Source organism: Phascolarctos cinereus, unplaced genomic scaffold, assembly GCF_003287225.1.
Source record: "Phascolarctos cinereus isolate Bilbo 61053 unplaced genomic scaffold, phaCin_HiC Scaffold_726;HRSCAF=1367, whole genome shotgun sequence".
Classification (NCBI taxonomy): Eukaryota; Metazoa; Chordata; class Mammalia; order Diprotodontia; family Phascolarctidae; genus Phascolarctos; species Phascolarctos cinereus.
The window spans coordinates 355,705,923-355,718,559 of record NW_027556098.1 but is presented as its reverse complement, the minus strand read 5'-3'; the positions used below and the strand labels follow the sequence as shown (position 1 = coordinate 355,718,559).

At 45.6% G+C, this 12,637-nt stretch overlaps 1 protein-coding gene and 1 long non-coding RNA gene across 2 annotated transcripts in view; one reads left to right on the top strand and one right to left on the bottom strand.

The window, feature by feature from the left end:
• Positions 1 to 2,098, bottom strand: part of CUNH1orf94 (chromosome unknown C1orf94 homolog) — a 62,222-nt gene extending 60,124 nt beyond the window's left edge. The window contains 1 exon segment of the mRNA XM_020983719.2: positions 1,518 to 2,098. Within this exon segment, the coding sequence (XP_020839378.1) occupies positions 1,518 to 1,831 (314 nt within the window). The 5' untranslated portion in view covers positions 1,832 to 2,098.
• Positions 2,099 to 2,145: 47 nt separating this feature from the next.
• On the top strand, positions 2,146 to 9,036 carry LOC110206390 (uncharacterized). The gene is made up of 3 exons (XR_002323900.2): positions 2,146 to 2,521; positions 2,619 to 2,667; positions 6,912 to 9,036. It is a non-coding gene; the product is annotated as an uncharacterized LOC110206390 (long non-coding RNA).
• The last annotated feature ends 3,601 nt before the right edge of the window (positions 9,037 to 12,637 follow it).

The window sequence follows — 12,637 nt, the reverse complement described above, 5'->3', positions numbered from 1 at the left end:
GTCCAGAAGCAGTATAGTCTGGAGCGAGGGGGCTAGAGTTTGAATCTAGGCTATGCCACACACCTGTGTGGCCTTAGCCAAATCATTGCCCTCTCTGTTTCCATCTCTGTAAAATGAAGGAACTGGATCAGCTCAGTATTAAGGCAGACTCTCTTGCAGCTTTGCCTCAGCACCATTCAGCTGCACCAAGCTTGGGGTGTTTGTTTCTCTTGTGCAGCTGAGGCAGACTGAAAACAGAGCGCCTTAAACTTCCTCCTCTCTGACAGGGACTGCAGAACAGGAGAGATGGGAAAGGAGGCAGCTGAGGTGTTTGCGTCTTCAGCTCTCTGATGTGCTTAGGGCTTTCTATTCTCTGGGATCCAAAGGTAAGCTTTGCAACAGCCTATGAGCAGCCGCTAACAGCTGGCCATTGCCTGGGTGCTGCTTGGATTAGCAGACAAAGACTCCACCAACTCCCTAATGCCATTCTCCACCATGCAGAACCGTACACCAGGGCCTGCAACACTTAATTATCACTTAGCCTCTAATTAGCATTTAATTATTAACACTTAATCCATCTGTAAAATGGGGACAGCACTATCTGCCTGTCGGGGATGTTGTGAGGAGTAATTAATTTAGGTTTGCAATACCCTTTGAAGACAGAAAACTTATGGAAAGACTAAATAGGGGAGTGAATCATAGCCTTTCATTTCCTCTCCTGCCTCTCCCTCCCTATCCTCCAGCTCTTGTTCCCCTGCTTCCTCTTGCCCTCCACCTCTGCCCCAGTATAGACACTTGGCACTCCCAGACACAGGGTTTCCCAGCAGGAAATAGGCATATTTACAGTCATCTTCTAGAATGTGTTAATTTTCTATTATGGTCTTTGACGATGTCAGGGCTTTCCCAGTAAATATTTTGATGTGTGCTTTTGGAGAGGTTTCTGTAGCGGCTGAATGGGACAGCTGCTTCCCAAGCTGGGGGATTCCAGATGTGGCTCCACACCAAGAAGATCGGTTTATATGATGGGAAGGAAAGGAAAGTGAGTATCTCTGAAAAGCATCTCCCAAGAAATCCTCATCTCTAAACCATCTCTGAGGAGGAACTTAGGAACCCTGGAGGTGGGTAGACCTCTGGGACTGCCAGATCATACTAGCTTTGATCAGTGCAATTTTCTTGCCTCTTATTTCCAAGGCTTTGGGTAGAAAAGTGATATTAGCAGGCAAGGAAGAAAAGTTGGCCCTTCATCTCAGAATAGTCCCAAGAGGAGCCCCAACCATCAAAGGGCACAATTCTTCCCAGGGCTTTATTCCTTGTATCCCCTGAGGCTTGTGGACCTGGTGCGGTGGCATTTGTTGGCACTGGAAAGCCTAGAGGGAAATGTGAGGCATGAGGACACAAGGTCAGCCACCATAGAGTGGCTGCAAGTATGGAGCCAAGGGTAATATTCTCCACAAGCATCTGCCTCCCAAGGAATTAGACCTTTCATGCTCAGAGTCCCCCAGCCCAATTTCTGTTCTTGGCAGGGGAAAAACACTCACTCATCCTGGAAAGTGCTGTCGTGGTCTCTGAGGGCACCAGGTGGGGCAGCAGTGGGCTGTGCTGGTACCATTGCCCCTGCCCTAGGCTGGAAGGCTTCTGGGAGGCCCTGGGCCCTTTTCCATATCTCATGGCAGGTCTTGTCCAGGCTGTCTTGAGGCGTGTCCTGGTGGATCCAGATATGCCTGGGGAACGGGCCCAGGGGTGAGGGGCGCTTGCTGGCCACCGTGGAAGAAGGGAACCCGTTCCCGCTGGCCATCATCCTCCTCTCTTTGCAGAAGGGCCCTTGCCTGCCCAGGGCTCCAAGACAGACCATCCACAACCCCTCATTCACCAGAAATCGAGTTAGGGATACGGGAGTTTAGGGGGTCAGATTTTTCTCTGTCCTCCAAGGACAATTGTTTTACAAGGCTATGTGTGTTTGTGTGCGAGTGTGTGTGTGAATGAGTGTGTTCTGGGGGAGGGGTTGTTTTGATTTATTTTTATTTGCTCTTTCCTTTTCTTTTGCCCCCATCCCCCCTCCCCCAGAAGAAAATATTTTAAAATAAAAGACAACAAACCTAGTAGCTTAGTAACCGTGGAATCCCTGGAGCTCAGGATCCTGGCAACTGGGCCGGCAGAATAACAACTGGAGAGGAGCTGAGAAGGGGAACTAGGGACCGGCAGGGCCCCCTTCTCCCGATGCTGCCACAGCAGGGAAATAGGGCAGCTGTGGCCCGGAAAACCCACTCTCAACTCCTCCACTCCCCCACGCTAGTTCAGTAATGGAACACCACTCCTCTCCCTCTCCCCTTTCTCCGCTCCCCTCCTGGCCAGAGGCTTTCACAACTGGGCGGTCCAGGCACGAGACCCCTTCAGGAAGGGGGGTGGGGTGGGAGAGAGGGCTCAGACCCTCCCCCATCCTCATCTGCTTTCCTGACCCTCTCGAGCCAAACGCCCTTCTGGGCCACCTACCGCCCCAGTGCACATCCTTCTACTGCCCCCGCAGCCCTATCCTGGGGATGAGGTAGGTGACGTGGGGATGGGAAGGGCGACAGAAAAGGTCCACAGCTCAGGCTTCAAAGCCCCAAGAGATCTGAAAGTCAATCCTCTTCATTTTACAGATGAGACAAACGAGGCCCAGGAAGAAGTGTCTAGTCCCAGGGCACACAGGTAAGTAACAGAGTAGTAATTCGCACCCATGTCGTCGGACTCCCAAGCTAGCGTTCTTTCTACTGCAGTACACAGCTGCCGGTATTTAGAGGTAGAGACAAATCGCGCGCCCTCCTCAGCCTCTTGCGCCAAACCTCCCTCGCTGCAGTATTGCTCTCTGACTGCCACGAATGAAAACCCAACAGTTCTTAACTGTTCCCCCAACCCCCGCCCTTTCCTGCCCAGTCCCTGGGGGTTCAGCGCAGATACGATGGGGTTTTAGGGACTCCAGAGCGCAGGAAACACAAGAGCGGAGCCCTCCGCACCGCTCCCCTCCCAAGGTTCTGCGGCCGCTCTCCGGGAGTGCCCACATTCCCCCAGCTCCGTGGTCAGGAATGAAATTGTGGCTCAAGTTTTTCAAACTCCCCAACTCCTGGAGCATGGGGCCCTTGCCTGCCAGGGCAGAGGGAGAAGGAGCCTGGGCTGGACCGGTCTTCGTCCCCCGCCCGCCTCAACCCTCCCGGGGGAACTGACCGGCTCCTGGGGACAGCTGCTCTGGGGACAGTGCAGCTGAAGAGGAAGTGAGCGGGCAGAGGCCCTGTGGTGAAGCCAGAACTCGAGGGGAGCCTGAGGCAACAGGCCGGTGATGCCCGCCCTTGCCTGGCCAACCAGGGTATATACCCTTTCTTCTCAGCCCCAGCTGAGAAAGGCTCTTCCTCACTTTTCTAATCTCAGAAGCATTGGCCCTGCAGATGAAGTGAGGGAGAGACTCAGGGGCTTTACCTCTTTCCCTGCTTCCGCTGCCTGCAACCTGCAGTTATCCCCCGATCCCCTTTTCTTCAGGGTTGGTGTCCAAGGCATGCTTCAGTGGCTGATGTGCCCCCTCCCTCAATCCCCCTCTCCCGCAACACAGTGTTCCTATGACCACTGGTCTTCCCACCAGAGCCACTGGGCCGATAGACAAAGCTGAGGGGCCCTGGCACAGAGTCCCTTTGGGACAACCTTCTATTCTACTAGATTATCCCTGCTAAAGATGCAGGAGCCCAGCAGCCCCGACAACCCTCAAAGGTCCTGTTTGGCTTGGCAACCCATTATGTGATGCAAGCCATCAGATTTATTGGCTTAATTCTGTTTGGCTCATTTTTATTTTAAAATGAGTTTGCATTCCCCCAGCAGGCCCTGACCATAGCACAGTCATTCAGGGTGAAGACTGAGCTAGCCTGGTTTTCAAACCTGCCCCATTGCTGTCCAGGGCCCCAGTATCTTCCCAGTCACCCAGATTTCCATCTTCAGTGTCGGCTTCCACACCTCTCTCTGCCTCATTCCACTTATCCCAATCAGTAGCTAGATCTTGTCATTTTACCTTCACAAAACCTCTCTTATACTTTAGCTTCTTTCCATACAACCACTCCCCTAGCTCAGGCAGACCCTCATTGACTCTTCCCTGGACTATTGCAATAGCCTCCTAATTGGTCTCTCCATTCCACCTACCTCACAGATGCCAAATTGATTTTTCTATAGCACAGGTCCAACTACATCGGTCTCCTGCTCAAGAAGTTCCAATGGCTCCCTATTCCTCTTAAGATCAAATGTAAACTCATGTTTACTGGTTAAAGTTCTTCATAAGCTGTCTTCTCATCTTTCCAGTATTCTTATACTTTACTTCCTTTCATACACTTGGTAGTTCAGCCATACTGAGCTATTTACTGCTCCTCACATGAAACATTCTATCTCTTCTCTGTGCTGGCCTCCATGCCTGATGTACTCTCCCTCCTTTTGGAATTCCTGGTTTTCTTCAAGGCTCAGGTCAATGGTGCTACCTTCTGCTTGAAACTTTTCCAGATCCCCCCCTTCCAGGGCCTTCCTAGCGAATTATCTTTCATTTACTCTGTGTGTGTGTATAGATGGAGAGACAAAGACAGAGAGAGAGAGAGAGAGAGAGAGAGAGAGAGAGAGAGAGAGAGAGAGAGAGAGAGAGAGAGAGAGAGATTGTCATGTCTGATGAGATTATAAACTTCTCAAAGGCAGAAGTCCTTGTCACTTTTGTCTTTATGTCTTCAAAGGACACATGGTAAATGAATAACAAAAGCTTGCAAACAATTGAAAATGGAGAGTTATGGACAATACTTCAGGACAAGAGAGTGCAGCAGAGAAAGGGAAGGGCTGAAGTGGGCCTTTGCTTCTCTATGAACCGTTGACCCATCCTGGTCTCTTCATCCCCCCACTGAGCTTTGCTCCCCCCAAATTAGTGAGGAAGCCAGGACCTCTCCCCCCTCCCTTCACTCTGGCAGGATCTAAATCAATCTCCTCCTCTCTCCTGGGTTCTCCCAATAATGGTGCTAACACTGTTGCCAGAGTCATTAAAAATTGAAGGAGGGGAAAAACAAAAGTTAGTTGCAAACAAAACGTCTCTGTGCTCATTAGATGCAGTATTTGTGTTGGCCTGGTTGTTTCTCAGGAGAAACCTGAGATGGAGGGGGGAATGGCACAAAAGAGATAGTAAACTAAGAGTTCTTCCAGTTGCAGAATAGGTGTATTTCTGACAAGATTGTCTGGAAAACAGATCTTTGTATATCAAATCCCATTTTCACAGATGTTCATGATAAAGTCAGAGCTGGGGTGTTGCTTGGGTTTTTTTTAAAATAATGTTTGTTCTAGATTTGTGATTTTATAGGTGTGGGGAATTCCTGGTGTAGAAAATCTCTCTATGATACATATCAACAGCACAACAAACTGAAGCAGTAAGGTAGCCTGAAGAAGATATGGAAGGCCACATGTGTCAGGAAAATAATGCCAGCACTAGCACCTTGACCACCACTTCCCTCAGATCTTGATGGAGATAGCCCTAAGTCCCAGAGGCCCCGAACCTTGGGAGTAACAGTGCCCCTCGGTCCTGCCTCCAGCCCTGCCTCCATAGACACCATCGAGGGGAGCAGTCATTGTAAGGAGGGGATCTACCTTCCTTAGCATCACTGGCAACAACTGTCAACCAATGGCTACCTACAAGCAGTCAGACCCAGGAGTCCTGGGAGTGCCAGCTCCTTCCAGACCCCAGTCCTCCCTCTAGCCCAGCCTTCCCAGTCAACATCTAAGGAAGCAACTCCTATGCAGACGGGGCTGGTCATCCCCACCACACAGGCCAGACGAGCAGCAAGGCACCCCAAGGGAGAGATGGGAGGCAGAAAGTGCCAATCTAGTCACATCAGCACCCCCACCAGGACCACCATGTCCCCTCGGATCCAGATGGAGACAGCCCAGGACCCTGAGTTCAAGAGCCCAGGGAATGACAAAGCTTCTAGCCCAGTTCCCTAAGCCATCATCCTGGGAAGCAACCACTGTGGAGATGCAGCCTGGCAAATGCCCCTTTGAGTGCTACAGCCACTGCTACTTAAGAAAATAAAGGTCTTGCCAGGAAGGCCTTAGCATATCAAATAGTTCAACATCAGAAATTGGTATTTTATCAGTGGAAATAACATTAAAGAAGAACCATTACCATCAGCGTGGAGCAGCTGGGAAGTACAGTGGTTAGAGTACTGGGCCTGAAGTCAGGAAAACTCATCTTCATGAGTTCAAATCTGGACTCACACATTTACTAGCTGTGTGACCCTAAGCAAGTCACTTTACCCTTTATGCCTCAGTTTCCTCATCTGCAAAATGAGCTGGAGAAGGAAATGACAAACCACTCTAATATCTTTGCTAAGAAAACAACAGCAGCCTTTGCCCTTGCACTATGAAGACTATGGGACTTTCCTATCTAACTTGCAGCTGAAACCTTCCATATATGTGTCATCTGTCATTACAATGTCAGCTCCTTGAGATCAGGGATCATCTTTTCGTATTTCCGGCACTCAGCACAGTGCTCTGCACATAGTATATGCTTAGTAAATGGTTCATTCATTCACCTGTAGTGTATAGCTTATCAAGTTGTACTGAGTGGCTACTGGGAGCTGCTCATCTCATACAGTTCATAAGTGTCAGAGACTTGAATGCAAGTTTTATTGTCCCTTCTAGAGGCAGCTAGGTCTAGGGGATACAGTGCTGGGCCTGGAGTCAGAAGGACCTGACTTCATGTCCAACCTCAGATGCTAGCTATGTGACCCTGGCAAGTCATTTGACCTCTGTCAACAGCTATGACTATTATTGACCAATTTCCTCATTTGCAAAAGAGGGATAGTAATGTGAGGATCAAATGAGATATTTGTAAGGTACTTCCTGAATCTTAAATATTATGTAAATGTTAACTATTATCATCATTTTTCTCCTAGATACAGTTAGGCACAAGAGCCCTGGGAGTGCTCCTTCTACATCACCAGACCTGCTTCCAGCCTAGCCCTCACATTCATCATCTGGGGAAACAACCACTGTGCAGGGTGAAGGTGAGGGAGCAGAGGAAACAGCCTAAAAATGTAGAGCTCAGCACCACCTGAGCTAGCTCCAGCTCTGGAAGGCTCTAATTAATTGCTTGGAAAGTCTTTCCTTACATGGAGCTGAAATCTGGCTCTTTGTAACTTCTACTCATAGCTCCTATTTCTGCTCCCCAGGGTTCAATCCCTTTTCAATGTAACTACTCTTCAAATGCTTGAAGACAGCTATCATGGCTCCCCTAAATCTACTAGTCTCAAGTATTTCCAGTCCCTTCAGAGATTCCTTATGTGACATGTTCTTCAAGCCCTTGACTACCCTCACCAGTTTCCTCTGGATATACTCCAACTTGTCAGTGTCCCTTTACTGAATTTGACATCTGTTTCATATTTTGAAATGACCTCCCCTACCCCTTTTCCCCTTCCCCCTCTTGTTAAAATCCTTACCTCTTTGGACTGAGTCATTCAATTGGTTCTGAATCTCTCTACTACACTGTCATCCAGCTCACATCTCTGTATATTATCCACAAGAATATTATGCTTTGTGTGTATATGTATGTGCGTATATACATATGTATATATGTGTATGCATATGTATATATCTCCTTAATCTACTGGTTTAACATGTCAATACAAGAAGGATCTGTATTATTGGCAATATGGCAGGACCTCAGTGTGGGAGTTCATACTATTAATGCAGATTGTAACTCATCCTTATAGGTATATGTTTGGGAATTGCTTGAAGATCACAGAGGCTAAAAGATTTGCAAAGATTTCAGAGCTAGTATGAAAGGCAAGATTAGAACCCATGCTTTCTTGACACTGTGCCCAATACTCTATTGCCTATCCCAATCTAATAATCTTATTTTAAAAAGGAAATAAGTTAGTCTGGGTATAAACTGTTATTGATTAAATCATAATAGCAATCATGATAACTGCTTCCTTTTCTAAACACTTACAAACTGCCCTTTTAATTCATTTTCAGTTTTTTTCAGAACTACTTGCTCTTATTTTGCTTCTGCTTTCCATATCTTCATACTAGAAAGAATAGAACACAAATGTTTAACAGAATTGAACCCCAAGATGAATGATGAGTTGTTTATTGAATATCAAGCTAAACCCAGTGAGTCAAGTCACCAGGCTTGGCTGAATCCTAGGGTATGAAGAGAACTAGCAGATATAAATGCTGAAACAATGTTGGTGATCTTAGAAAAATAGCATATGAAGACAGGGCTTTCAAGACAGCTCCAGGCCCTGAACTCTAGAACTTACAGTTGAGCAAGGGTGCTGGATATATACAGAAATAATTGTGATACAAAAGGATACCTGTTAGGTACATAAGATATGTAAAAGTTGTCATGTGAGATTGGGGAGATCATTACCAATTTGGAAGAATCAAGGAAGTTTTCCTAAAGCAGATTGCATCTGAGCTGGGCTTTAAAGGATTAGCAAAATTTTTTTTGACAGGCGGGAGAGTGATGCAAGGAGTTGGTGAGTGCATTTCAAGCATATAGAATGATGCAAGCAGAGAGAGGCAGGGAAGCCCGGAGCATGTATTATGGATGGTTAAAATCCAGTTCAGCTGAATGGTGAGATGCATGCAAGGGAGGGTAGGACTATGAAATAAGGCCGAAAAAGTAAAGTAGGGAGCCACATTGTGGATAGCTTTAAATACCAGACATTGGAGAATGAACTTTATTCCATTGGCAAAATGGAGTCATGAAAGAGTTTTGAGTGGGAAAATGACTGCCATGATGAGATCTAACATAAGAAATATTATTCTGGCAGCTGTATGAAGGGCAGGTTGTTTGGAGAAAGAAAGTGGAGGGAGAAGGAAATAGTAATGAATAATTGTAGTTGGGCAATAGCTCTGGGAACAGAAATGAAGGGATGGATGTAAGAAATGTTTCCAAAGGGATGCTATAAGCCTAGATTGATTTTATTAGAGCAGGTGTTCTTAATTTTTATGGGTCATGGACCCCTTTGACAGAATGGTGAAACTTATGGATCCCTCCCCTTTTAGGTGCATAAAACACATAAGATTGTAAAGGAAACAAATTATATTGAAGTAATATGACTCTTTTTGTAATTACAAGGGTATGGAAACTAAGGGGGTACTTATCAATTGGGTAAATGCATGTAGTAGAATATCATGCTGTAAGAAATGATGAAAGACACTATTTCAAAGAAACTTGGGAAAACTTTTATAAACTGACAAAGAGGGAAAGGAGTAGGACTAGCAGAATAATTTATACTATGAGAATAACATTGTAAAGACAAACAACTTTGAAAAACTTAAGACTGCAGATCAATACAATGGTCAGCCATGATTCCAGAAGACTATTAATGAAGAAGGCTACCACCTCTGACAGAGAGGTTCAGGACTAAATATGCAGAATGAGACACATTTTTGGACATGGCCAATATAGGAATTTGTTTAGCCTGACCATGTATATTTGTTACAGTAAGAGTTTTTTTCCTAGTGTTGGGGTAGGCAACATGGGAGGAAGAAAAAAATTGATCATTGAAAAGCTAGTTTTCAACTTTTTAAATATAAAAGCAAGCTCATGGACCCCCCCCAGGTCAAGAAACACTGTATTAGAGAGATGCTAATGAAATAATTCAAAGTTTCTGAACACGGGAGATGGGATGAAAGATGGCACCACAGACAAAGACAATGCAAGGTCATTTTAGGAATGCTGAAGGTTACTTAAGGTTACTAGTGGGACATACAGTGAGAATAATGCATATCTAAAATTCAGAAAATGGGAAATGGGATAGGGGAGGACTTTTAGATCTGAACTAGAGAAATGATATCAGAGCATGAGGAGACCCAGAAACAAGGACAAAGATTCTAGGTACAGCAGGAGCAATGGACCAGTTTGTGATGGAGTGACGGGTGAGCAGATTTCCCAAGAACATGTAGCACAGGCTCATGAAGTGATGCACAAATGCTTCCTGGCACACACAGCACACATGGAGCAATCCTTGCAGAGACCACATCAATGGAGTAAGGTACATGTTTGTGTCTTGGGGGGGGAGATTAGGTTCCCATGAATCCATGGCACACATGGGTTGCTGGAGGAGCAAGTTCATACCTGGACAGATCCAGAAGGAGATTCCTAAGAGCATTCTGAGGCCAAGTTTTATGGCCCACCCTACAGCCACCTCCAAGGTAAAATGGCATAATACTCAGTGAAGAAACGCCTGAATGACAGGACCATAGGTTTAGAGCTGGAAAGGACTCAGATGTTACCTACTCCAAATTGTCCTTCTGAAGATAGGGAAAAGAGGCCCAGTAGAAGGGACTTGTCCAAGGACACACAGGTAGTGACAGGTTGGACTTTTAAAGCTTCAGCAGATGAACCTTCAAGTGTCCAGGAGCTCTCCTTTCTCCCTCACCTACCCCCTGAAGATTATGAGCCCTTGGCAAGCCACCTCCTTCTGTCCATTTAGACAAAACAAGGCTGGATATGGTGTCATAGGACAAAATGGACAAAATCCAAAATGGCAGCGCTGTAAGGATGTTCTCCTGCTGTCTAGCACTGCCTCACTGGCTTCCAGATTCCCCCTTCTCACCCTAACCCATGGCTAGAGCACTTGGGCCTGGAAGTCAGGAAAACTTTAATTCAACTAAGGCCTCAGACACTAGCAATGAGACCCTGAACAAGTCACTTGTCTGCCTTTTTCCTCAACTATAAAATAGAGGTCATAATGCCTACCTGCCAGTGTTGTTGTGAGGATCAAATGAAATACTGTAAAGGGCTTAGCACAGTGCCTAGAATACAGTAGGCAATAAATGTTCCTTCTTACCCTTCCTGCTCCCTGTCCCCTTAGCCAGAGATGAGGCTGACTGTTCTTGGAGTTGCTGTTACCCCAATGCACCCAGACAGGACTACCAGAACCCAGCTGTTCCACCTTCCAAAAGCCCTAAGTCCACCCTGTAGAGTCCCTTTCACTAGTTCAGAAGCCTCTGCTACACCTGGCAGCTCCCCGTAAGATCCTACTGTAGGTAGCTTCCCTGGGACCTTAGTTCTGTCCAATTGCAGGGCAGGTAAGATTGACACCTGTGGGATCCAATCAACATTTAAGATGGCTCCACCTACCTCCCTTTGTTTTCTAGGCACTAGAGCTAGTCACTTGTACCAGGGAAGTGCCAGTTCAGAGTCTGACCTTACAATCTTCCCCAAACTATACCCAATAATTTGATAATGTAGCCCATTTTTACTCACAATAAGAGAAGGGTCATTTTTCTCATACTCCTCTGGTTTACAAATTGCTTTAATAGAAGCAGACAAGATCTTTCTGTCCTCTGCCTGGGACAGACCCACTCAGAAACACTTTGTTCAGTATTGGGTGCCACCTTTTAAAAAGGATATTGACAAGCTAGAGAGTGCCTGGAGGAGGGAACCAGAAATCTTGTCGTGAAGGAACTGGGGTGTGTCATTTGGAGAAGAGAAGACTTGGGGAGAGGAAAGGCTTGTAATGCAGGAAAGGGATTCAGTTTGTACTGTGGTATTCAAATACCACTACCAAGTCTGTATCCCAAAGAGATCAAAGGGAAAAGACCTATTTGTACAAAAACAATTTTATAGCAGCTCTTTTTATGGTGGCAAAGAACTGAAAATTGAGGGGATGCCAATCAATTGAGAAATGGATAAACAAGTTGTGGTATCTGTGATGCAATGCTATTGTATTATAAGAAATGACAAGCAGGATGGTTTCAGAAAAACCTGGGAAGTCTGAACTGATGCAAAGTGAAATGAACAGAACCAGAAGAACACTGTACACAGTAACAGCAGTATTATAAAGATGATCAACTGGGGAAGACTTGGCTCATCTAATCAAGGCAATGATCCAAGACAATTCCAAAGAACCCACATTGAAAGGTGCTATCTACTTCCAGAGAGAGAGAACTGATGAACTCTGGATGCAGACTGAAACACACTTTTTTCACTTTAATTTTCTCGTGTGTGTATGTGTGTGTGTGTGTGTTTGCTTTCTTTTGCAACATGGCTAATATGGAAATATATTTTGCATGACTTCACATATATAATTGATATCATATTTCTTGCCTCTCAGTGGGTAGAGAAGACCAAGAGAAGGAGAGAATTTGGAATTCAATTTTTAAAAAGTGAATGTTAAAACTTTAAAATATATTTGGGAAGCATTTAAATAAATAGAAATTTTTTTTAATTAAAAAAAAGATTCATGCTGCTTGGTCCCAGAAGGCAGAGCTAGGAAGTGGAAGTGGAAGAGGGGCAGATTTTAGCTCAATAAAAGCATTTTTAATCATTATGGCTATCTAGTTGGTTGCATTCACCAAGGTGAGAGGGAAGAAGCCGGATTACTACTTCTCAGGGATATCGTAGCGGTTGGACTCTTGCTCTGGTGAACGACATAGCTTAATATCACAGAATTTAGGGCTATAAGGGACCTTAGAGGTCCTCTAGCCCATGCTGTTATTGATAAAAGGGAGACAACATGACTGAGATCACATAGATAAGTCACAGAGCTAAGATTCAAGCCCAGATGATTGACTCCAAATTCAGAGTTCTCTCTACCACTTCCACATTAGAGATTTCTTCCAACTCTTAGAATATTTTTTTTTCTAAAAGGAATTTCTAAAT